General features: G+C 62.0%; 4 protein-coding genes across 11 annotated transcripts in view; 1 reads left to right on the plus strand and 3 right to left on the minus strand.

Moving 5' to 3' along the window:
* LOC116238451 (ras GTPase-activating-like protein IQGAP3) overlaps positions 1-6,226 on the minus strand; it is a 46,604-nt gene extending 40,378 nt beyond the window's left edge. The window contains exons 1-13 of one of the 4 annotated variants that reach the window (XR_016460505.1): positions 6,046-6,222; positions 5,079-5,166; positions 4,696-4,852; positions 4,378-4,455; positions 3,523-3,599; positions 3,279-3,346; positions 3,056-3,169; positions 2,777-2,940; positions 2,091-2,169; positions 1,796-1,959; positions 1,619-1,706; positions 1,091-1,254; positions 820-980 (exon numbers count right to left, since the gene is read on the minus strand). Coding sequence is in view for 3 of the 4 variants with exons in the window: in XM_090127122.1 (XP_089983248.1) it covers positions 820-980; positions 1,091-1,254; positions 1,619-1,706; positions 1,796-1,959; positions 2,091-2,169; positions 2,777-2,940; positions 3,056-3,169; positions 3,279-3,346; positions 3,523-3,599; positions 4,378-4,455; positions 4,696-4,852; positions 5,079-5,166; positions 6,046-6,070 (1,427 nt within the window). In the remaining variant the exon portion in view is untranslated. Of the gene's footprint in view, positions 1-819; positions 981-1,090; positions 1,255-1,618; positions 1,707-1,795; positions 1,960-2,090; positions 2,170-2,776; positions 2,941-3,055; positions 3,170-3,278; positions 3,347-3,522; positions 3,600-4,377; positions 4,456-4,695; positions 4,853-5,078; positions 5,167-6,045 lie in introns of those variants that run through there. The other 3 variants (XM_090127122.1, XM_090127121.1, XM_090127123.1) reach the window with 3 other exon arrangements.
* A 419-nt stretch (positions 6,227-6,645) lies between these two features.
* Positions 6,646-16,464, minus strand: LOC116238450 (V-type proton ATPase catalytic subunit A-like). 3 transcript variants are annotated; one of them, XM_090127125.1, is made up of 14 exons: positions 15,648-16,464; positions 15,443-15,571; positions 14,646-14,860; positions 13,792-13,929; positions 13,379-13,530; positions 12,569-12,731; positions 12,351-12,459; positions 12,149-12,271; positions 11,957-12,071; positions 11,827-11,890; positions 11,263-11,466; positions 10,773-10,867; positions 10,336-10,507; positions 6,646-9,670 (listed from the first exon to the last, which is right to left on the minus strand). In XM_090127125.1, the coding sequence occupies exons 1-14, from the start codon at positions 15,727-15,729 to the stop codon at positions 9,578-9,580; spliced, it is 1,854 nt and encodes a 617-aa protein (XP_089983251.1). In that variant the 5' UTR covers positions 15,730-16,464; the 3' UTR covers positions 6,646-9,577. The 3 variants fall into 3 exon arrangements, with proteins under 3 accessions (XP_089983251.1, XP_089983252.1, XP_089983250.1); XM_090127124.1 differs by lacking the exon at positions 6,646-9,670 and having other exon boundaries at positions 9,705-10,507; XM_090127126.1 differs by lacking the exons at positions 6,646-9,670; positions 15,443-15,571; positions 15,648-16,464 and having other exon boundaries at positions 9,698-10,507; positions 14,020-14,723.
* Positions 16,465-16,606: 142 nt separating this feature from the next.
* On the minus strand, positions 16,607-18,227 carry PFDN2 (prefoldin subunit 2). Its single transcript, XM_090127129.1, has 4 exons — positions 18,096-18,227; positions 17,931-18,019; positions 16,966-17,089; positions 16,607-16,864 (listed from the first exon to the last, which is right to left on the minus strand). Exons 1-4 carry the CDS (start codon positions 18,162-18,164, stop codon positions 16,691-16,693), a joined length of 456 nt encoding a protein of 151 aa, XP_089983255.1. The 5' UTR covers positions 18,165-18,227; the 3' UTR covers positions 16,607-16,690.
* Positions 18,228-18,280: 53 nt separating this feature from the next.
* NIT1 (nitrilase 1) lies at positions 18,281-22,378 on the plus strand. Of its 3 annotated transcripts, XM_031608151.2 has the most exons (7): positions 18,295-18,427; positions 19,192-19,257; positions 19,341-19,589; positions 21,251-21,354; positions 21,432-21,565; positions 21,643-21,768; positions 21,877-22,378. In XM_031608151.2, coding segments are annotated over exons 1-7 (960 nt in total). In that variant the 5' UTR covers positions 18,295-18,425; the 3' UTR covers positions 22,156-22,378. The 3 variants fall into 3 exon arrangements, with proteins under 3 accessions (XP_031464013.1, XP_031464011.1, XP_031464012.1); XM_031608153.2 differs by lacking the exon at positions 19,192-19,257 and having other exon boundaries at positions 18,281-18,427; XM_031608152.2 differs by lacking the exon at positions 19,192-19,257 and having other exon boundaries at positions 18,307-18,329.
* Positions 22,379-22,739: the final 361 nt, after the last annotated feature.

A 22,739-nucleotide genomic window follows, 5' to 3' on the forward strand; every position in this document is an offset into this window, starting at 1 on the left:
GGGGTTGAGTGGGGTGGGATGGGGTTGGACTTGGAGGTCCAAGCTGAGCAGGTGAGTGGGCACAGGGCAGCCACGGGCTGACTGCTGGACGTGGAGGTGGTGGAGATCTCCAACCTTAACAGCTCCACCAGGGGGTGGGACGGAGAGATCTCAGAGATCTCAGCAGCCTTAATGACCACGGCTGGATTAACAGTTGGATGGAGGTGAGCTCAGGGGGATTTTCCGACTCTGTGAGCACACTGCGGGGATGGGGTGGGGTTGGACCGGATCGTTTTGGGGAGGGTCTTCTGCAGCCTGAAGGGTTCTGTGTGGGTGTGGTGGTGGGAATGGGGGATGTTTGGATTGGATGAACCGAGGTCTTTTCCAACTATAAGGAATCTACGATGGGACGCAGGGAAGCCCACTGCCCAGCCAGCCACCTCGCTTCCCAAGCAAGCAGAGAGAGGGGCCATGGGACCACCCCCCCATCCCCCCCCCCAGGGACCCCCATCCACCTCCCCCTTCCCCATCCCCTCCCTCCCACCCTTCCCCATCCCCCCCCTCCCCCCCCCGGGACCCCCATCCACCCCCCCCCCCCAGGGACCCCCCCCTTCCCCATCCACTCCCCCCCCCCCAGGGACCCCCACCACCCTTCCCCATCCCTCACCCCCCCCCTTCCCCATCCACTCCCTCCCCCCAGGGACCCCCACCACCCTTCCCCATCCCTCACCCACCACCCTTCCCCATCCACTCCCCCCCCCTTCCCCATCCACTCCCCCCCCCCAGGGACCCCCACCACCCTTCCCCATCCCTCCCCCACCACCCTTCCCCATCCCTCACCGCCGCGCGTTCTCCTCCTCCACACCCTCCAGCCCCAGCGCAGGGCTGAGCAGCCCATCCCACAGCTCCTCATGGTTCCCAGCATCCAGAGCTCTGTTCACCAACGCCACAGCCGACAGCATCTCCACGGCCACAAACAGCTCCTCCTGCAGCAGCTCGCCCTGCACGGGGCACAAACGCACCCTGAGCCCCCGCGGGACCCTTCCTCCCTCCCCAACCTTCACACCCCACGACACCCTGGCTGCCCCACGGGGAAGCCGCAGCCCCCCACCCGCGGGTGCTGGCGCTGCAGCAGTGCCAGCTGGTGTTGGTAGAGCGCAGCAGCGTGGGGGAGCGCGGCCGGGAGCTGCGCCGACGGCTCCAGCAGTGCCTGCAGCGTGGCAGCCGGGATCCCTCGCCGGATGGCCGCGTTGATGGCGCTCACAGCCCGCAGCGCTGCCGGACACAGCGGGGATGGGGCTGCAGGAGCCACGCGGAGCTGCGCCCCATTGCAGCCCCTCTGGATTCCATGCTCCCCCCCCCCCCCCACCAGCTCCTTCCTGGGCCACCCACACGCTCCCATACCTCTCCCTCCTTCCCTCCCAGCCACCCTCATCTGTAAGGTCAGGTCACCCAGAGCCCCAAACCGCACTGCCCCATAACCCTCCGCTACACCGCCCCGCATCCCTCCTTTCTTAGGATCCCCACAGAGCTCCCCTATCCTCATCTCCTATTGCAGCCCCCCCAGCCATACAACCCCACATCCCCCTTTCTCCAACCCCCCCCCCTCCAGCCCCACGTGCCCCCCATGCCCGCTTACTGGCTCTCTCCTCCTCTCCCCTCTCATTGGCCACCTGGATGCCCATGGCCACCTCCTCCTCATCCAGCAGCTCCACGTAGCCCAGCTCCTACGGGTGCAAAAAGCATTGGGACCCCCCCCCCCCCCACAACTCCACCCTGAACCCCCCCACCCTGAACCGCCGCTCCCGGCCCCCACCAGAGCCTTCTGCTCCCGCTGCACACGGAGCTGCTCCAGGCAGAGCTGCAGGTTGTCCCGCTGGAGGTGGGGGAGGCTGAGTGCGGGGTCCTGCAGCGCGCGGTGCAGCAGCAGCGCATCCCCTCTCTGCACAGCATCGTCCACCTCCTCCAGAGCTGCGTGCGCTGCAGGGGGGGGAAAAGGGCACAGTAGGGGGTCAGGGCGAACCCAACATCAAACAAAGCTGACATCTCTCCATGGAAATGCCCGGTGGGGTCACAACCCCCCCGCAAAGGAGAGCGGGCGTGCAGCTCACCGTTCACCCTGCTGATGTTCCCCTGGATCTCCGCCTGCGTCAGGTACTGGGTGTAGATGTCCTCCCCTTCCTCTGGGACCTGCGGGTGCCACTGTCACCATCCTGCGCCCTCCACTCGCTTTTCCCAACCCACATCCCAAAGATTAAAGAAAAAGACCCAACCTCCCCCCATTTCTCACTGATTTCCCCTGGCGCAGCCCCGCGGGAGCTGAGTGCCTCCCTCACAGAATCACAGAATGGCCAGGGTTGGAAGGGACCTCAAGGATGATGAATCTCCAACCCTCTGCCACATGCAGGGCCACCAACCATCCCACCTAATGCTACACCAGGCTGCCCAGGGCCCCATCCAACCTGGCCTCAACACCTCCAGGGATGGATGCCCATCCACAGCCTCTCTGGGCAGCTGTTCCAGCACCTCACCGCTCTCATAGTGAAGAATTTCCCCCTGACACCCAACTGAAATCTGCCCTCCCTCAATTCCAGCCATTTCCCCTCGTCCTGCTCTCATCTCCCCTTCCCAAGAGCTGACTCCCCTCCTGTTTTTGGGCTCCCTTTACTGTACTGCAATGATTCACCCCGCAGCTTCTCTTCTCCATGCTGAACAAGCCCAGCTCCCTCAGCCCATCCTCACAGGGGAGGTGCTCCAATCCCCCGATCACCTCACCCCACACCCCCCCATTTCTCACCCGCTCCCCGCAGCTGCCCTTCTCCCTCTGAGCCCCGCGCAGCACATCCTGGTAAGCGGCCGCCAGCTCCGTGCGCAGCCCCCGCAGCATCGCCCCGGGACGGAGCAGCGCCTCCATGGTCCGCCCCGCATCCCCGCGCTGCACCGCCACGTTGATGGCCAGCACTGCGAGTAGCAGCGTGCAAAGGACACGTGTGAGGCCGCCCCCCCCTGCTGACACCCCCACGTCTGCAATTTGGGGGTGGCAGAAGGAAGTGTGTCCCCCCCACACATGCATCACCTGCTGCCTCATCCAGCGAGAGCTCATCAGCCAGGATGCCCCCGATGCGGCCAAATGCGGGCAGCTGCAGCCCCAGCTTCTCCAGCTGCCGCCCTGCGTCGCTGATCTCCTCCTCTGGAGCAGCAGGGGAGATGGCACCGCTCGGCACCACAACCCCCATCACCCCTAAATCCCACCCCCAAAGGGACCCGAGAGCCGCACCCCCCCCCACGCAGGGCCGTACCCGTGAAATCCACCTTCCCAGACAGGTCCTGGATCTGCGGTGCCAACCCCAGTTTGAACAGGTAGAGACTGCGGGACGGAGCGCAGCGTCAGCCCCCACCCCACCGCTGGGACAGGATGGGGGTCTGCAGCCCCGCAGCCCCCGACTGGGGCAGCCAGGGACAGCGGGGGGAGGCACCCATCCTGCAGTGACACAGCCAGGGGGTGGGGGTGGGGGTGGGGGTGGGGGTGGGACCCCCCCCAACCTGAGTGCATGGAGGCAGTACACCGCCCTGGGCATGTTCTTCTTGTCGTAGATGTCGGTGGTCTCCGGGTGGAAGATCTGAGGGTAGCAGCAAGGGGGGGGGGGGGGTCATCCAGTGCCACCAAGCACCCATTTGAGGGGGGAGCAGACCAGGGGGGGGACACAGAATTGAGATGGGTCCAAAGTGCGAGGGAGGGGGGGCAGAGGGATGAATCCTCGCTGGAGCCCTTGTACTGCCCCCCCCCCACCTCCAACCCCAAAATACACACAGGGCTTCTGCTAGGACCCAGAGATGGGGGGAACAGTGGGGGGAGACACAGGGATACAACTGGGGGGGTGGGGGGGGGGAAGGATGGGGCAGACACAGCAGAGGGGAGCAGGAGATGGATGGTGGGACACAGCAGAGATGGGATCCAGGGAAGGGGGGGTTGGGGACACATTGGAGGGGACCCTGGGACAAGAACACCTCGGGGTTGGGGGGGGGTGAGGAGGAGGGGAGGGGGGGACCTGGAATCAGGGACACAGTTGATGGGGGGGGAGGTGACAGTGGAGGGGACCCAGGGACAGAATGAGGGGCACACAGGGGAGAGGGAGTGGGGGTGGGAGGTCTCCAGAGGGGACCCAAGAACGTTGGGGGGGGGGGGGATGCAGCAGAGGGGGGGGGGATACCCAAGGACAGGGCGAGGGGGAAGAGTGAGGGAGATGCAGGGATGGGGGGGAACACAATGGGGGAGAAATAGGAGAAGGGATCCAGGGATGAGGGAGTGGGGAGGACACAGCAGGGGATACCCAGGAGGAGGGGGATGAAGGGGGGGGGAAACAGTGGGGGATACCCAGGGAAGGGGGGGGTCCTCACCGAGGGCAGCCCGAGGCGGCTCAAGGCACAGCGCCAGTGGTTGATGTTATCTGTGTGCCGGAACTGCAGCCCAGTCATCTGGGAAAGGAGCAGACGGGTCGGGGGGGGGGTCACATCCACCACAAATACCACCCCCACCCCCACCCCCCCTCAGGGACAGCCCAACTCTCAGAGTTCATTCCCACCCCCAATCCTAAAGGCGATGGCACCCATGAGGCTGAGAGGACCCCCCCCCCAAACCCCCATCTGCTCTTATAAGGGAGGCTTCAAACTGCCACCTGGAGGTCTGCCCTATAGGACCCCCCCCCCCCCACTCACCCTATAGCGCGTCTGCTGGGGGTCGTAGATCCTTGCAGGAGGGACGGCGTCGGGGGCGAAGCGGTGGCCCAGCCTGGCCAGCAGCACGCCATTGCGCAGGTTCTCCTCCAGCTCCGTGGGGGGGGGCAGCTCCTCACCCAGGCAGGCTTCCATCCAGCTGGGGGGGGGGGGGGGCTCACAGAGGGGTGGCACCGAGCTCCACACCCCCCACCCCCATCTGTGCTCATGGGGAAGGTCAGCCCCCCCCCCAACCTCCCCCCTTCAAATGAAGCCCACAGCCCTGTGCCTTCTCCCTCCTCTGACATCGGACCCCCCCCCACGTCGGGGGGTGTTTTGGAGCTGGGGGGGGGGGGGCTGGAGGTGGGGGGGGGTCCCAGCCTCACCGCTTGGCTTCCTCCAGTCGGCACAGGTACTGGTAGGCGACGTTCTGCCGCCGCTCTTCGTCCATCTGCTCCGCGCTGGGACGCTGCCCTGCAGCAGGGACCCCCGCGTCACCCCCAGCCCTTTTACTCCCCCCCGGGGGTGGAGGAGCACCAAGGTATCGCGGTGGCCCATAGAGACCCCCCCGCCCCCATTTCTTCCCCCACCTGACCCTGAGTCTGCATCTGGGGGTTGGAATGGGGAGGGGGGGAGAAGAAGAAGGAAAGGGGACAGAAGGGAGGGGAGGTGGGGAAAGAAGGGAGGGGAGGTGGGGGGGAAAGAAGGGAGGGGGGGGGAGAAGGAGGAGGGGGGGGAGAAGGAGGAGGGGGGGGAGAAGGAGGAGGGGGGGGGAGAAGGAGGAGGGGGGGGGAGAAGGAGGAGGGGGGGGGAGAAGGAGGAGGGGGGGGAGAAGGAGGAGGGGGGGGGAGAAGGAGGAGGGGGGGAGAAGGAAGGGGGGGGGAGAAGGAAGGGGGGGGGGAGAAGGAAGGGGGGGGGGGAAGAAGGAGGAGGGGGGGGAGAAGGAGGAGGGGGGGAGAAGGAGGAGGGGGGGGAGAAGGAGGAGGGGGGGGAGAAGGAGGAGGGGGGGAGAAGGAGGAGGGGGGGGGAGAAGGAGGAGGGGGGGGAGAAGGAGGAGGGGGGGGAGAAGGAGGAGGGGGGGAGAAGGAGGAGGAGGAGGGGGGGGAGAAGGAGGAGGAGGAGGGGGGGGAGAAGGAAGAGGAGGAGGGGGGGGAGAAGGAGGAGGAGGAGGGGGGGGAGGAGGAGGAGGGGGGGGTCAGTGATTTTGGGGTCTCCATGGCACCGCAGGGATGGGGGACCTTCCCCCAAATGGGGGGCAGCAGCGCTCCCAGCCCCAAACACCCCCCACCCCCCCCAACCCCAAAACAGCCCCCAGATCCCAAACGATCCCAAACACTCAAAGCATCCGCTCACATTGCGGCCGCTCCGCTCCGTCCATTGCCGCGATTTGAATCTCCCGCCGGCGGTCACGTGATGCGGCGCGGGTGGGTGGCGAGTCACGTGGCGCCGCGCGGGGGCTGCTGGGAGTTGTAGTTCGTGGCGTCGGGTTCAATGTGGCACAGCGGGGGCGGGGCTGGGGGGGGTCTCGCAGCTGTGGTGCCTCGTACAGCTGTGTCACCCAGCACAACTGTGTCACCATCACAGCCGCGTCACCATCACAGCCGTGTCACCATCACAGCAGTGTCGCTGTCCCGGCGGTGCCGCCCATCGCAGCTCCAAACCGAACATTTCCATTCTCCAAATCCCCCGTGAGAGCAGCCAAGTTGATTTCCTATCACAGAACCACAGAATGGCCAGGGTTGGAGGGGACCTCAAGGATGACGAAGCTCCAGCCCCCTTCTGCACGCAGGGCCACCAACCTCCACATTTCACAGCAGCCCAGGCTGCCCAGGGCCCCATCCAACCTGGCCCTGAACACCTCCAGGGATGGATGCCCATCCACAGCCTCTCTGGGCAGCTGTTCCAGCACCTCACCGCTCTCATAGTGAAGAGTTTCCCCCTGACATCCAACCTCAATCTCCCTTCCCTCAACTTAAAACCATTTCCCTCGTCCTGCTCTCATCTCCCCTTCCCAAGAGCTGACTCCCCTCCTGTTTTTGGGCTCCCTTTAGTACTGCAGGCTGCAATGATTCACCCCGCAGCTTCTCTTCTCCATGCTGAACAAGCCCAGCTCCCTCAGCCTGTCTTTGCAGGGAGGTGCTGCAGCCCTGCTCATCTCTGTGGCTCCTCTGGACCCCCTCCAACAGCTCCCTGTCTGGATGGAGCTGGGAGAGTGCTGCACGTGGGGCCTCACAGGAGCAGAGCAGAGGGGGACGATCACCTCCCTGTCCCTGCTGGCCACCCCTCTGCTGATGGAGCCCAGGATCCCATTTGCCTTCCGAGCCACAAGCGCACACTGCTGGCTCATGTTCAGTTTTTCATCCCTCAGGACCCCCAAGTCCTTCTGTGCAGGGCTGCTGTCAAGGGGCTCCTCCCAGTCTGTATGGATGCCTGGGATTCCTCCATCCCGAGTGCCAAACTCTGCACTTTGCTGTGCTGAATCCCATCAGCTTCACCCAGTCCCACCTTCCCAGCCTCTCGAGGTCCGGTTCACGCACAGCACTGCGCATGCGCCAGTCCTAGCATCGCTCTGCGCATGCGCCAGGCCAGGCTCAGCTCTACACGTGAGCCGCCCCCAATTCGCCTCGTGTCGCCCCGGTGCCCCCGGCTCAGGTTGGACGCTGAGCCAATCGTGTGCCGCCACGTGCGCAGGGGCCGCTGGGAGAAAAACCGGTCCGTTCCGGGGTGAATTCGCGCATAAAACCGCGGAAATAGACGAGAGCCGAATTGGAAAGGGGAAAACATTGCCGAGCTCGCGGCCCAGGAGTTGGCTGCTTTCCCGGCCGTCAGTAGAAATGGGTGCGATTTACGTTTCCGGGCGCATGCGCGCTGTTGCCTGGAGGACTGAGCATAACAAAGATTGGCGGATTCGCTGCGCAGAGCGGTCAGAACTCAGGTTCGCTACTTCCGCCTTTCCGCGCGCATGCGCCGTGCTGCCCGCGGCGGCGACAGAAGCGGCTGCAGTTCCACGGATTGACCACGGGGCGGCAGCAGAGACCGCGGAAAGAACAACCGCCGTTGGTTCGGCCGGCAGCGCAGCGCCCGGGAATCGCCGTTCTGTCTTCGATTACAGGAGTGAGGAGGGGGGAAAGAAAAGAAAACGGAGCAAAGGAAGGAAAACTTCCCCAAACCCAGGAAAGCTGTGCGAAGTGCTTATGAACACGTGTAAAAAATGATCCAACTGCTGTTGCTTTTCATTCTTACCAGTCCATTACATTCTTTCTCAATACCCACGTACCAAAATCTCACCACCAAGCAGCTTTAATGCTAACAAGACACCGTCATCATCGATATTCAGTACCACCACGTTTGTCTTGACGCTGAACAGAACTCCTGCTACTTTGAAACAGACCCTGATGGAACCTCTGAGCTACAGCACAGAATCACAGCATGGCCAGGGTTGGAAGGGACCTCAAGGATGATGAATCTCCAACCCCCTGCCACATGCAGGGCCACCAATCATCCCTCCTAATGCTACACCAGGCTGCCCAGGGCCCCAAACAACCTGGCCCTGAACACCTCCAGGGATGGATGCCCATCCACAGCCTCTCTGGGCAGCTGTTCCAGCACCTCACCGCTCTCATAGTGAAGAATTTCCCCCTGACACCCAACTGAAATCTGCCCTCCCTCAGTTCCAGCCATTTCCCTCATCCTGCTCTCATCTCCCCTTCCCAAGAGCTGACTCCCCTCCTGTTTTTGGGCTCCCTTTAGTACTGCAGGCTGCAATGATTCACCCCGCAGCTTCTCTTCTCCATGCTGAACAAGCCCAGCTCCCTCAGCCTGTCTTTGCAGGGAGGTGCTGCAGCCCTGCTCATCTCTGTGGCTCCTCTGGACCCCCTCCAACAGCTCCCTGTCTGGATGGAGCTGGGAGAGTGCTGCACGTGGGGCCTCACAGGAGCAGAGCAGAGGGGGACGATCACCTCCCTGTCCCTGCTGGCCACCCCTCTGCTGATGGAGCCCAGGATCCCATTTGCCTTCCGAGCCACAAGCGCACACTGCTGGCTCATATGAAGTTTTCCATCCCTCAGGACCCCCAGGTCCTTCTGTGCAGGGCTGCTCTCAAGGATTGCTCCTCCCAGTCTGTATGGATGCCTGCAATTCCTCCCTCCCAAGTGCAAAACTCTGCACTTTGCTGTGTTGAACCTCATCAGCTTCACCCAAGCCCAACTTTCCAGCCTCTCGAGGTCCCTCTGAATGACATCCTGTCCTTCAACCCTGTCTATTGCACCGCTCAGCTCGGTGTCATCAGCAAACCTGCTGAGGGTGCCCTGGATTCCATCATTGATGTCATTGATAAAGATGTTACAGAGCACCAAAACAGACCCCTGGGGGACGCCGCTCACTACTGGACACGGAGCCACTGATGACCACCCTCTGCCTGCAGCCTTTCAACCAATTTCTCATCCATCGAGTGGCCCACCCATCAAACCCACATCCCTCCGGTTTGGAGATAAGGATGCGGTGGGGGACCGTGTCAAAGAACACTGCTTTGTGTGATGGAAAAGAACGTTGTAAAGAAGGGCAGTGGCAGACACGGCTGCTTTCAACCAGTCTAAATCACCCACGGGAGGAACAGGGCACAGTGTGGTCAACAAAGAATTGCTTCCAATGGGGCCAGGTTGGATGTGGTTCTGGGCAGCCCGGTCTGGTGGTTGATGACCCTGCGCACAGCAGGGGGTTGAAACCAGATGAGCATCGTGGTCCTTTTCAAGCCAGGCTGTTCTGTGATTCTATGAGGACAAATGGGACCCTGAGGACGGATCCCGATGGAGGTGGAGGGTGATTGGGGTGGGGGTTTATTGGGGTGAGGGGGTTTTATTGGAGCAGGGGGTCCAGGGGGAGACCCTCAGTCCTCCAGGTTGCGGAAGGCTGCCTGCATCTCCTCGTTGAGCTGCGTGAAGGCAGCTGTGATGTTGGCTTCGCCGTCCTTCACCGGGTCCTGGGGGGGGAAGGGGGGGGGAGGGGGCAGCATCGGTGTCACTCTGTGGGTCCCCTGATTCCCTACGAGTGACCTCTTAACCCCCTATAAATGCCCCCTAATCCCCTATAAGTGTACTCCCAATTCCCTATAAGAGACCCCTATAAGCACACCCCCACTACCCTATGAGTGACCCCATAAGCACACCCCGACTACCCTATAAGAGACCCCTATAAGCACACCCCCACTACCCTATAAGTGACCCCTATAAGCACACCCCCACTACCCTAAGAGTTAACCCTATATGCACACCCCCACTACCCTATAAGTGACCCCTATAAGCACACCCCCACTACCCTATGAGTGACCCCATAAGCACACCCCCACTACCCTATGAGTGACCCCTATAAGCACACCCCCACTACCCTATAAGAGACCCCATAAGCACACCCCCACTACCCTATGAGCGACCCTCTATAAGCGGCCCCCAACCCTCTACAAGTGACCCTTCTGACCCCCCTATAAGCGTGTCCCACCCATTCCCTAGAAGCGACTCCCTATAAGCACCCCCCAACCCCTATAAGTGACATCCTACAGCTGTCCCCAGGAAGTGTCCCCCAACCTCCTACAAACGCCCCCTGACACCCTATAAAGTCACCCTCCCCCCTTCCCCTTCTCATTCCCACCATGAACTTCATGGCACTCAGCCGGTACAGGACGTCCCCGAGGTTCTCACGGATGGTGGCCCAAGTGACACGGCGCTCGCCAGCCCCAGTGGCCTCCACGGCGTGTCGGGCGAGCTCATAGAAGGTGATGATGTTGTGCAGCATCCCCACCGTCTTGTAGAAGGGGCAGAACCTGGGGTGGGGGGACCCCAAAGGGACGCGGGGGGTAAAATGGGGACTTAGAGGTGGCATGGGGACGTGGGTCTGATGTGGGGGTGTGGGGATGGCATAGGGCCGTGGGGGGTGATGGGGATGTGGTATGGGGATGTGGGGACAGCCATGGGGATGTGGGGACGGTATGGGGTCATCGAGGTGGCTTGGGGTTGTGTGGGTACGTGGGAGTGGTATGGGATGACATGGGAATGTTGGGACGCGGGGGGCACGCGGAGGCACAGTACCTGTCGTAGGAGGAGTAGCCATTCTGCTGCAGGAAGTCATCCTTGAGGAGTTTGGCTACCTCCAGTGTCACCTTGTCAGACTCAGCAAGGGACGCCTGTGAGGAAGGCAAATCCCCGTCCCATAGATCTCATCCCCACACCACGGCTCTCCTCCCCACCCCATTCCATCCCTATCCCCGTCCCCATACTACCTCCATCCCCACCCCATCCCTGTGCTATTCCCCTTTCATGCCACCTCCATCCATTTCCCATCCCATCCCCCTCCCAATTTCACCCCATACCACCCCATTTCCATCCTATCCCCACCCCAATTCAATCCCACACAATTCTTACCCCCTCCCAACCCCACCTCCATCCCATTCAAATTCCCTTCCCCTCCCCACCGCATCTCCACCCCCAACCCAATCCCAATCCCCAACCCCAGCCAATCCCACCCCACCTCAATCCCAATCCCCACCCCAACCCCAGTCCCACCCCCCCGACCCCCCACCTTCCCCACGAGCTGCACGATCTCAGCCAGATCCTCCTCCTCCTGCAGGATCTCCCTGGCGCGGGTGCGCAGCGCGGGGAAGTCAGGGTGCAGCCGCTCGTAGTGGGGCTCCAGCGCCCGCAAATATTTGCTGTAACTGATCAGCCAGTTCACTGATGGGAAGTGCTTGCGCTGCGCCAGCTTCTTGTCCAGACCCCAAAACACCTGTGGGATCGGAGCAGGAGGATGTTGGCATGGGGGTCCATAGGGGATCCGTGGGAACCCAAATATGAGACTTATGAGAAACCCTAAATACGGGATTTGTGGGAACCCCACGGGAGCCACGAGGAAAACCAAATACGGAATCCGCAGGGAACCCCAGGTATGAGAAACAGGGGAACCCTAAATATGGGATCCACAGGGACTCCAAATACGGAATCCATGAGGAATCCCAAACACGGGACCCGCGAGGAAAACAAAACAGGACATCCGTGGGGATCCCCAAATACACGATCCGTGGGGAACCCAAATACGGGATCTTGGGAGCACACCAAATACGGGATCCGCAGGCACCTCAAAGCTCACCTGCACGATGCCCAGCGTGGCTGAGGTGACAGGGTCCGAGAAATCCCCTCCGGGCGGTGACACCCTGTGGGGCGTAGCACACTCAGTGGGGTGGGCCGGTCCCACGCTGTCCCCTCCCGGTGACACTCACGCTCCAACGATGCTGACGCTGCCCTCTCGGAGGGGGGACCCCAGGCAGCGCGCCCGCCCCGCACGCTCGTAGAAGGACGCCAGGCGAGCGCCCAGGTACGCGGGGTACCCGCTGTCTGTAGGGCACGGGGAGGCACGGTGATGCCGGTGCCCGCTGCCAACGGGATGATGCTGGGGATGCTGAGTTCCTCACCCGCCGGCATCTCAGCCAAACGCCCCGAAATCTCTCGCAGCGCCTCGGCCCAGCGGGAGGTGGAGTCGGCCATCATGCTGACGTGGAGCCCCATGTCGCGGAAATACTCAGACAGCGTGATGCCTGCGGGGCACGGGGTGGCACCATTGGCAGAGCCCTGCCGTCACCATCACCGTCACCATCACCGTCCCCTGTCGCCTACCAGTGTAGATGGAGGCCTCGCGGGCGGCCACTGGCATGTTGGAGGTGTTGGCCACCAGCGTGGTGCGCTTCATGATGCTCTCCGTCCTCCCATCCACCTCCATGGTGAGCTGTGGGAGAAACCATCAGCACCGCCGCTCCCCTTGGCTTCACTGGCCCCACTGGCCCCTTTGGTGGCCCCGCTGTCCCCTCGTTGTCCCCCTGTGTTACTGGGCTGACCTCGGGGAAGTCCCGCAGCACCTCGGACATCTCGTTGCCGCGCTCCCCGCAGCCCACGTAGACGATGATGTCGCTGTTGGAGTACTTGGACAGGGACTGCGAGATGACGGTTTTGCCGCAGCCGAAAGCGCCGGGGATGGCCGTGGTGCCGCCCTGCACGCACCTGGGGACGGTCCCTCGCATGGCCGCTCCCTGCCCACGCTCGTTCCCATCCCCAACTCCACCCTGCCTCCCCACGCTGACCTCCATCCTCATTTCATCCCCTGTCCCTCATCTCTGTCCTCCTTGTCCCCTATCCCGTACCCTATTCCCACGCCCATTGCTGTCCGCTACCCACCTCTCTTCCCAGCTCAACCCCATACTCCTGTTCCCTATTCCCACGTCCCCCATCCCATATCCCTCATCTCCATCCCTGTCCCATCACCGTCCTCTGGCCCCACTCCTCTCCCTCTCGCCGTTATCATCCCCACTCCCGTTCCTATTCTTTACCCCCATCCCCTGATCCCTACCCGCATCCCCTATTTCACATCCCCCGTTCCCACCCATGCAAGTCCGCCATCCTCATCCCCCAACCCCCCCAACCTACATCCCCACATTTATCCCCAATCCCATCCCAATCCACATCTCCCCATTCCCATCCGCATTTCATTTCATCCCCATCAAACTTCATTTCAATCTTGTCTTCATCCCCACCCCATTCCAATCCCATTCCCATCCCCACACCATTCCGTCCCCAACCCCATCCCGATCCCAATCCCATCCCAATCCCCCTCCCATCCCATTTCCATCCCCTCCCATCCCAATCCCTACGGGAAAAGCGCATCCAGCACACGCTGTCCCGTCAGCAGTGGGTGATTTGCTGTCAGCTTCTCCACCACGGGCCGGGTCTGCCGCACCGGCCACACCTGCATCATGGTCAGCTGCTCGCTCACACCCTCGAAGTCCAGCTCCAGCACCACATCCTTGGGGACGTTTGGGGACATGTAGGGACAGCAGTGCCTTGGGATGCCACCACCGAGTTGTTGGGGACATTTGGGGACAGCAGGATGCCGCCACCACGTCCTCAGGGACGTTTGTGGACAGTGGTGCCATGGAATGAAACCAGCCCACCTCCGCTACTTCCTCGGGGACATTTGGGGACAGCGGGATGCCGTCACTCCAATACTGCATTGTTGGGGACATTTGGGGACAGCGGTGCCACCACCACATCAGCCACCCCTTACCGAGACGCTGTAGTGCCCTGGTGGTGCGATGTGGGTGACGGTGCCACGGCTGCGGGGTGGCACCATGATCTTGTGTTGGATGAGTGAGTTCTCTGTCACTGTCCCATAGATGTCCCCACCGGTGACGTGGCTGCCAACCTGGCACGGGGTGACCATGAGGGTAACCGGGTGGCAATGGGTTTGGGCAGACCCCAAAGTGGGAGCAGAAGGGTGTCCCCATGTCCCCACCTGGATGCTCTTGCTGGGGACAAAATCCCCATGTCCCACTGATGTCCCCATGTTCCCAGCAGAATGCTCTTACTGGAGGTGACGTCCCCACGTCCCTCTGTCCCCATATCCTCATGTCCTCACGTTCCCAGCACAATGCTCTTACTGGAGATGGTGTCCCCACATCCTTCTGTCCCCATATCCTCATGTCCCACTGATGTCCCCATGTTCCCAGCAGAATGCTCCTACTGGAGGTGACATCCCCACGTCCCTCTGTCCCCATATCCTCACGTCCCACCGATGTCCCCATGTTCCCAGCAGAATGCTCTTACTGGAGATGGCGTCCCCACATCCTTCTGTCCCCATATCCTCATGTCCCACTGATGTCCCCATGTTCCCAGCAGAATGCTCCTACTGGAGATGGCGTCCCCACGTCCCTCTGTCCCCATATTCTCATGTCTCACTGATGCCCCCATGTTCCCAGCAGAATGCTCTTACTGGAGATGGCGTCCCCACGTCCCTCTGTCCCCATATCCTCATGTCCTCACGTTCCCAGCAGAATGCTCTTACTGGAGGTGACGTCCCCACGTCCCTCTGTCCCCATATCTTCATGTCCCTGTGTCCCCCCAATGTTCCCATGTCCTCACCTGGATGCTCTTGCTGGGGACAAAGTCCCAGGTGAGGTGCCGTGGCAGCGCGGGGACGTTGATACCCCGTGGGATGTAGATGCCACCCGTCAGCTGTGCGATGTCCCGCAGCGGGCGCTGGATGCCATCGAAGATGGAGCCCAGGATGCCAGGACCGAGCTCCACCGAGAGCGGCTGACCCGTGCGCAGCACCGGGTCCCCCACCCGCACCCCCGCTGTGTGCTGAGCTCAGGAGGGCACGCAGAGCAGGAGGGGGACATGAGATGGGGGATGCGGGGTAGAGGATAGGGATAGGGATGTGAGGTGGGGAACGCAGGGTGGGAACGTGGGTGACGGGGATGGGATGTGGGGTGGGGGATGTGGGGATGGGGACAGGACAGGAATCACAGGACAGGAATCACAGGACAGGAATCACAGGACAGGAGATGAGGACAAGAAAACTAGAGGGGACAGGGACACTCAAGGAAGACAGAAGGGGACGGGACATGGGAACAGGAATGGGGAGAGTGGATGGGATTGGGACGGGTGGGGGACCGCAGTGACAAAAGATGGGGAGAGAAGAGGGGACGAGGAAACTGGAGGGGACAGAGCCAGACAGCAGACAGGACAGGGTGACAGGAGGGGATGGGAGGACAGAGAGGATGGGGAGACAGGAGCGGATGAAGTCACTGGAGGGATCAGGAGTGATGAGGAGACAGGAGAGGACAAGGTCACTCACAGAAGGTCACTGAAAAGGTCAGGGGGACAGGAGGAGTCGGGAGGGGACAAGGGGAGGACAGGCGAGGCCACAAGGATACAGGTCTCCTCGTACACCTGCAGCGTGGCCATGTCCCCCTCCAGGCGGATGATCTCCCCCACCAGCTCCGCGTGCCCCACACGCACCAGTTCATACATGGCTGCCCCTGCCATGCGTATGGCCGTCACCACTGCAGGGACATTGCGCCGTCACCCCCTCGTCTGCCCCCAAGAAGTGTCACCACTGTCCCCACCACGCAGCCATACCGGGCCCCGAGACGCCGTGCACGGCACCCAGCAGGCTCTCCTTCTCAACGTCGGCCATCCGTGTCCCCACGTCCCCCTCCATGGCGGTGGCACTGATGGTGCAGCTGGTGGCACACACATTATATGGGGACAGTCACCGCAGGGGACTGGGGGGAACCGGCTGCACCCAGTGTCACTGTGGGTGTGGGCTGTGTACAGTCAACAGCACGTCCCCTCCTGTCCCCACCCCACACCGGCATGCACCAGCGCTCAGCCGGCTCATGGGGACAGGGGACAACCCTGAGCACCACCACTGCTACCCCCGTGTCCCCTCCTGCTGCTCACCCTGCAATCCCCCACATCCCCAGGGGGGCTGTGCAAGCCCCCTACCAGCTCGTCTTGGGACCACGCATCCCCCCACTGTAACATAAACATGCATCCCCACGTCCCCACGCCATTACCAGCATCCCCACACCCTCTGTTGTCCTTGTGTCCCCCAACATGCCTGTGTCCCCCATGCCACCCCCAGCATCTCCACGACCCTGTGTCCCCAAATCCCCCAGTGCCAGCTCATGTCTCTGCATCCCCACGCCACTGTGTGTGCCCACGTCCCACTGTGTCCCCATGTCTCCCAATGCCAGCCCCCACCCCCACTGAGCTCCCCACATCCCCTCTGCCAAAGGAACAGACTTTTGGGAGAGTAACAGCAAAAGAGGGTCACAGGAATCCGAGTGACATTGTGGGGACAAAGTCCGGGCAGCTTTTTGTCCACTGTACCCCCAGCAGAAGTGACACCTGTGTGTGCCCCTCCCCCACAGCCCAGGACACAGCAGGAACGTGGTGCAGGAAAGCGGCGGCCGACGGCAGTCACAGGTGAACGGGCAGCTCAAGGGCGTCCTCAAAGTGCCACTGCTGTCACCGCCCACAGTGCCACCTCCCAGGGCTTTTGCCACCTCCATTACTCCAGAACTAGAGAACGCTTGTGACCCAAAATCCCCAACATCTATTTAACAAAACCACTAAACGAGGGGAGGGAAGGCAGGTGACAGCAGGGGACAACAAGGCTAGGACACGAGGACGCCAGCGGCGCTGCCCTTGCCCCCCTCGGTGCCATCCTTGGGGGGCTGCCGGGGGTCGTCCTCGCCCACCAGGCGGATGTTGTGCTTCTCGCGGAACTCGTTCAGTTCGCGGCCCTTGCTCTGCAGCTGCTGGGTCAACGTCTCGATGATTTTGCTGATCTTGGAGGAGAAAAAGGGGGAGAGGGGTTATAGGGCGGTTGCGGGTGGAGGGAGGGCCTGGGGGTGAGGGGGAGAGGGGGGGGGGTCTGACCAGGAGTCACCTGCTCACGGTTGCCCTCCAGTGCGGGCAGCACCTCCTTGACAGTGCGCTCTACCAGGATCCCCCCCACCATGCGGTAACACTTCCGTGTGGGGTCCACCTCGCGCAGCGTCTCAATCACCAGGCTGTGGGGGGGACCCTGTCACCCCCGTGTCACCCTGCATCGCCACCGCTGACAACCCAGCATCCCTCGTTTTGCTGCTGTGTCGCTTTTGGTGTCACCCCCTTCCCCCCCCCCCACCATTCTTCTATGTTCCTCCTCATCCCAGGCGTCCCCCCAAGCACCTTCACTGCCCCCCCGTGCCCTCCACGTCCCCGCTGTCATTCCTACACCCAACAATACGCCCTCCACAGCCCTCCAGCGTCACCTTCACACCCGATGCCCCCCCCACCCTCACCGTCCCCCTCATATCCCCAAGTGCCCCCCGATACACCCGGTGTCCTCATCCTGGTGTCCCCCCCATCCCCAACGACACCTCTATACCCCCACTGCCGCCCCCAGCGCCCCCCTCACACCCGCACCACACACCCACTTGTGCCCCCTCCACACCCCCACCTCCTCAGTCTCCTCCACACGTCCCTAAGCAGCACTCTCAGATTCCACACGTTGACCCCCAGTGACATCCACACCCCCGGGGTTCCCTCTGTCCCAGTGCCTCCCCCATTCGCTGTTACCCCCCCCATACCTCGTCCCGTCTGCCCCCACGCCCCCCCAGTCCTCACTGTGCCCCCCAACCCATCCCTCGGCACACCGTCACTCTCTGGTACCCCCCCACGTCCCCGTGCCCCCCACCATTCCCCACTGCCCCCCCATCCCCGCGTTCCCCTTTTTTTCCGTCCCCCCTCGCCCCAACCCCCAGTGCCCCCCCCCCAACTCACTGCTACCGATGTCCCCGTGCCCCCACACCTCCTCGCCCCCCTTATCCCGTTACCCTCTCCTGTCCCTCTGCCCCCCCCCCCCCCCACCCGTGCTCGTTGAGCTCCAACTCCAGCTCCGCCGCCTTGGAAGCCAGGCCGCGCTGCTCCTGCCGTAACCGGTTGAACCGAGCCACCACCTGCATGGACAACCGCGGGGTGTCATCACGGGATCCCGGAGCCCTCCCTCATCCATCCCCAAGCCCCGCCCTGCACCTGCTCCGCCGTCAGCACCTTCCCGCCCGGCCCCGCCGCCGCGGGCCGCCCCTTCACGCTGTCCGCCATCTTCCCCCCCTCCACTTTGCGCCTCTTCCGGCGCACACCGGAAACTGGGCAGGCTCTCTTCCGTCGCAGATCTACGCCACGATTGCGCTCTTCCGGTGTATACCGGAAATAACCTGGGCGCCATCTTGACAAAGGTCAAGCCTGGCAACGGTGCCGTATGGTGAGGTAGCTCTGGGCGCCATCTTGGTTGTGGGCAGCGGTGTCGGGGACTTTGCCCGTTGCCCCGATCGCCGCCTCCCGCTTCGGTGCTGCCGGCGCGACATGTACGGGCCGGGGGGCGCTCCGGGGGGGTCCTGTGGGCAGTTCGAAGGTGTTGGTGGGGTTCCAAGGGCACTTTGGGAGAGCCGGGGGGCAGTTCGGGGGGGGTTCCTGGGCCAGTTTGGAAGCCTGGGGGCATTTTGGAGAAATATGTGGGGCCCTCGAGGCAGTTTGGGATTCCGAGGGCCGTTTGAAGTCTGCTGGGGGCAGTTTGGGGGCGCTGGGGGCAATTTTGGGGGGTGCTGGGGGCAGCTGGGAGGGTCCCAGGGCAAACAGGGTGTGCTGGGGACAGCTGTGGAAAGGGTCAGAATGTGAGGAGGGGTCTGGGGCACTTTGGGGCATCCCGGGGGCAGTTTTTTGGGGGAAGGGGGTTGAGGGAAGTATGAAGGGGTCCTTGGGGGCAATGTGGGGCAGCTTGGGGGTGGGTTAGGGTTGGGGACAGGCTGGGGGACTCTAGACGCGAATCGTGGTGGTCCTGAGACAGTTTGGGGTGGTTGGGGTATGAGGAGGGGACTGTTAGGTGCTTCAGGAGGCAATATGGGGCTGCCCGGGGGACAAACTGGGGGGCTACCTGGGGGCAGTTTGTGGCTTGGAGGCAGCCAATTACTCTTGGGAGTAATCTGGGAGGCGTGATGGGAGCATTATGGTGCAGCTTGGGGGTGGGCTGAGGGTTTAAGGGCATCCTGAGAGTCCTGGGTACAAACTGGGGGGCGTCCTGGGGCAGCTTCGGCTTTGAGGAGGGGCCTCACTCTGTGCCCCCCCCACCCAGGCTGAGTGCGGTGCTCCGGTTCCCACTGCACCGCTTGTGCCCAGGCCTCCGGAGCCCCCTGGGCAGGTACTCACATATGGGTGGCAGTGGGGTGGGGACACACAACCACTGTGACCGCATCCCCGGGGCTGACCCACGCTGTGTCACAGCCACCGAGCCATGGCGGCGGCCCTGGGACCGAAGCCGCTGGTGGCCGTGGGCCAGGTGACCTCCACTCCTGACAAGGAGCAGAACTTCTCTGGCTGCGCGGCGCTGGTGCGGGCGGCAGCACGGCGGGGCGCCTGCCTCGTCTTCCTCCCCGAAGGCTTCGACTACATCGGCCGCGACTCCGCGCAAACGCTCAGCCTGGCTGAGAGCCTGGACGGTGAGCTGATGGCACGCTACTCCGCGCTGGCCAGGTAATGGTGCCATGGGGATGCCTAGGGTGGCACCTCTCGTCCTGGTGACGCTGCTTGTTCTGATGGCGCTGCTTACAGGCCAGTCAGCCTCACCTCTGTCCCTGGAAAGGTGATGGAACAGATTGTGCTGAATGCCATCTCCAGACAACTGGAAGAAAAGGAGGTTATCAGGAGTAGTCAGCACGGGTTCACCAGGGGGAGGTCGTGCTTGACCAACCTGGTAGCCTTCTATGATGTTGTCACTGGCTGGGTGGATGGGGGGAGAGCAGTGGATGTGGTCTACCTTGATTTCAGCAAGGCATTTGACACTGTCTCCCACGACATCCTTATAACGAAGCTGAGGAAGTGCGGGATAGACGAGTGGACAGTGAGGTGGGTTGAGAACTGGCTGACTGGCAGAGCGCAGAGGGTCATTGTTGGCGGTGCAGAGTCTGGTTGGAGACCTGTAACCAGCAGTGTTCCCCGCGGGTCGGTGCTGGGACCGGTCCTGTTCAACATCTTCATCAATGACCTTGATGAGGGGGTAGTGGCCACCCTCAGCAAGTTTGCTGATGATACGAAGTTGGGAGGATTGGCTGACACGTCTGAAGGCTGTGCTGCCATTCAGCGAGACCTGGACAGGCTGGAGAGCTGGGCAGAAAGAAACCAGATGAGGTTTAACAAAAGCAAGTGTAGAGTCTTGCACCTAGGGAGGAATAATTGCATGCACCGGTACAGGTTGGGGGATGAGCTGCTGGAGAGGAGCTCTGCGGAGAGGGACCTGGGTGTCCTGGTGGACGACAGGTCGGCCATGAGCCAGCAGTGTGCCCTTGTGGCCAAAAAGGCCAATGGCATCCTGGGGTGCATTAAAAAGAGCGTGGCCAGCAGGTCGAGGGAGGTGATCTTCCCCCTCTACTCTGCCCTAGTAAGGCCTCATCTGGAGCACTGTGTCCAGTTCTGGGCTCCTCGGTACAAAAAAGACAGGGATCTCTTGGAAAGAGTCCAGCGAAGAGCCACAAAGATGGTGAAGGGCCTGGAGCATCTCCCCTATGAAGAAAGGCTGAGTGATCTGGGTCTGTTTAGCCTTGAGAAGAGAAGACTGAGAGGGGACCTGATCCAGGTCTATAAGTATCTAAGGTGTGGGGGGCAAAGTGCCGAGGCCAGACTGTTTTCAGCAGTGTGCGGAGACAGAACAAGGGGAAACGGCCAGAAGCTGGAGCATAGGAAGTTCTGCACCAATGGGCACAAGGACTTCTTTAGGTGAGCTGATGGAGCACTGGAACAGGCTGCCCAGGGAGGTGGTGGAGTCTCCTTCTCTGGAGATATTCAAGACCCGCCTGGACGCCTACCTGTGTGACCTGGTGTAGGGATCCTGCTTTGGCAGGGGGTTGGACTCGATGATCTCTGGAGGTCCCTTCCAACCCCTACGATTCTGTGTGATTGTGTGTGTGTGCTCATCCCGGTGGCGGCGCTCATCTTAGTGGCACTGTTTGTCCTGGTGACAACACGCTTCTCAGTGACAGCACTTGCACAGTGGCACCGCTCATCCTGGTGACGTTGCTTGTCCTGGTGGCACTGCTCACCCACACACCACTCACCCTGGTGACGCCTCTTGTCCCAGTGACAATGCTTGTCCTGGTGACGTCACTTTTTTTCCAGTGACACCACATTGCTCCCGACAGGGACTGTGGTGTCTGGTTGTCCCTGGGCGGTTTCCACGAGCGCGGAGCAGACTGGCAGAGCACGCAGCGCATCTACAACTGCCACGTGCTGCTGGACCCAAAAGGTGAGCCCCCCGGCCCTGCCCTATTGAGGGTCCTGTGGCACATCCCCCTGCTCCTGGTGCACCCTTGTCTCTCGCAGGGTGCTTGGCAGCAGCCTACAGGAAGACCCACCTGTGTGACGTGGAGCTGGAGGGCCGCGTCACCATGAAAGAGAGCAGCTTCACCAACCCCGGCACCGAAATCGTGCCCCCCATCAGCACTCCAGCAGGAATGGTACGGGGTGCCCATTCCCCATCTTCATCCCATGCCGTGTCCCGTGTCTGTCCTGATGTCCCCTTGTCCCCGATCAGCTCGGACTTTCCATCTGCTATGATCTGCGTTTCCCTGAAATCTCATTGGCGCTGCGGCACGCCGGTGCTGAGATCCTCACCTACCCCTCAGCCTTCACCTTCCCCACAGGCTCCGCACACTGGGAGGTTAGCATTAACCACCCCCCTACCAAAACAAAAAAAAACAAAAAAGAAAACCACCTCTTTTTCCACTCTATTTCTGGGATGACCCTCATCCTCACTGTGTCCCCACAGGTGCTGCTGCGAGCGCGTGCCATCGAGACCCAGTGCTACGTGGTGGCAGCAGCACAGACGGGTCGGAACCACGAGGGCAGAGTGTCCTACGGCCACACGCTGGTTGCAGACCCCTGGGGGACAGTGGTGGCACAGTGCAGTGAGGGACCGGGGCTCTGTTATGCTGAAATTGACCTTGAGTACCTGCGCCGCGTGCGCCGCGAGATCCCGGTGCAGAGTCACCGCCGTGCTGATCTCTATGGGACTGTGGGGCTGCAGGCAGCACTCTCAGCCCTATAGGAACCCACAGCTGGGCTGGATCCTATGTTTGTCCCGCAAAATATGGGTGCAAACACACAGCTGGGGGCTTTGTGGCGTTCCCAGTGCTGGGGGTGTCACTGGAGAGGCAAAGGAAAGAGCCGTGCACTGCTGTAGATGTTTATTTCAAGAAAACCGAAAGCTACACAGGGAATATGACCGTTATATTGAAGTTTTAAAAAATACAGAAGTCACAGAAATTACACCACGTTGTGCCAAAGTTGGCTGTCACCTGGGGGGGGGGAGGGAGGAAGTGCCACACATCCCCCTCCCCAGCTGTGGGGTCAGCGCCTGCCCCATGGTGGGAGGACAGCTTGGGGGGATGGGGAGAAAACCACAAAATTGGGGGTGGAGAGGGGAACGTTCCCCCTCCTCCCCCCAGGACCTTCAGAAGGGGGACAGCAGAGGTGACAGGCCCACTAGGACACAGCCATGGGGCCAACTCCCCCTATCCCAGTTTGTCCCAGCTCATCCCAGCTGCAATAAGAGGATGGGACAGGCAGAGATCTCACTGTGTCCCTCAGCACTGTTCCCCCCCACCCCAGGCCCCATAGGGAGGGGGACAC

Source organism: Phasianus colchicus, chromosome 30 (assembly GCF_987193195.1).
Source record: "Phasianus colchicus chromosome 30, bPhaCol1.hap1.1, whole genome shotgun sequence".
In the NCBI taxonomy this organism is placed as follows: domain Eukaryota; kingdom Metazoa; phylum Chordata; class Aves; order Galliformes; family Phasianidae; genus Phasianus; species Phasianus colchicus.

Bases quoted from the DNA above. Each gene is read 5' to 3' on its own strand.
- PFDN2 (XM_090127129.1), bottom strand. From the start codon at position 18,164: ATGGCGGACAGCGTGAAGGGGCGGCCCGCGGCGGCGGGGCCGGGCGGG. The intron at 18,020-18,095 runs GTGCAGGGCGGG...TTGTCCATGCAG, and splicing joins AGGTGCTGACGGCGGAGCAG to GTGGTGGCTCGGTTCAACCG. The intron at 16,865-16,965 runs GTGACTCCTGGT...TTCTCCTCCAAG, and splicing joins TGGAGGGCAACCGTGAGCAG to ATCAGCAAAATCATCGAGAC.
- NIT1 (XM_031608151.2), top strand. The intron at 19,258-19,340 runs GTACTCACATAT...GCTGTGTCACAG, and splicing joins CTCCGGAGCCCCCTGGGCAG to CCACCGAGCCATGGCGGCGG. The intron at 21,355-21,431 runs GTGAGCCCCCCG...TGTCTCTCGCAG, and splicing joins CGTGCTGCTGGACCCAAAAG to GGTGCTTGGCAGCAGCCTAC.
- LOC116238450 (XM_090127124.1), bottom strand. From the start codon at position 15,729: ATGGAGGGGGACGTGGGGACACGGATGGCCGACGTTGAGAAGGAGAGC. The intron at 12,072-12,148 runs GTGAGGAACTCA...CGTGCCCTACAG, and splicing joins TTTGGCTGAGATGCCGGCGG to ACAGCGGGTACCCCGCGTAC. The intron at 10,508-10,772 runs GTACTGTGCCTC...CCCCCACCCCAG, and splicing joins GGCTACTCCTCCTACGACAG to GTTCTGCCCCTTCTACAAGA.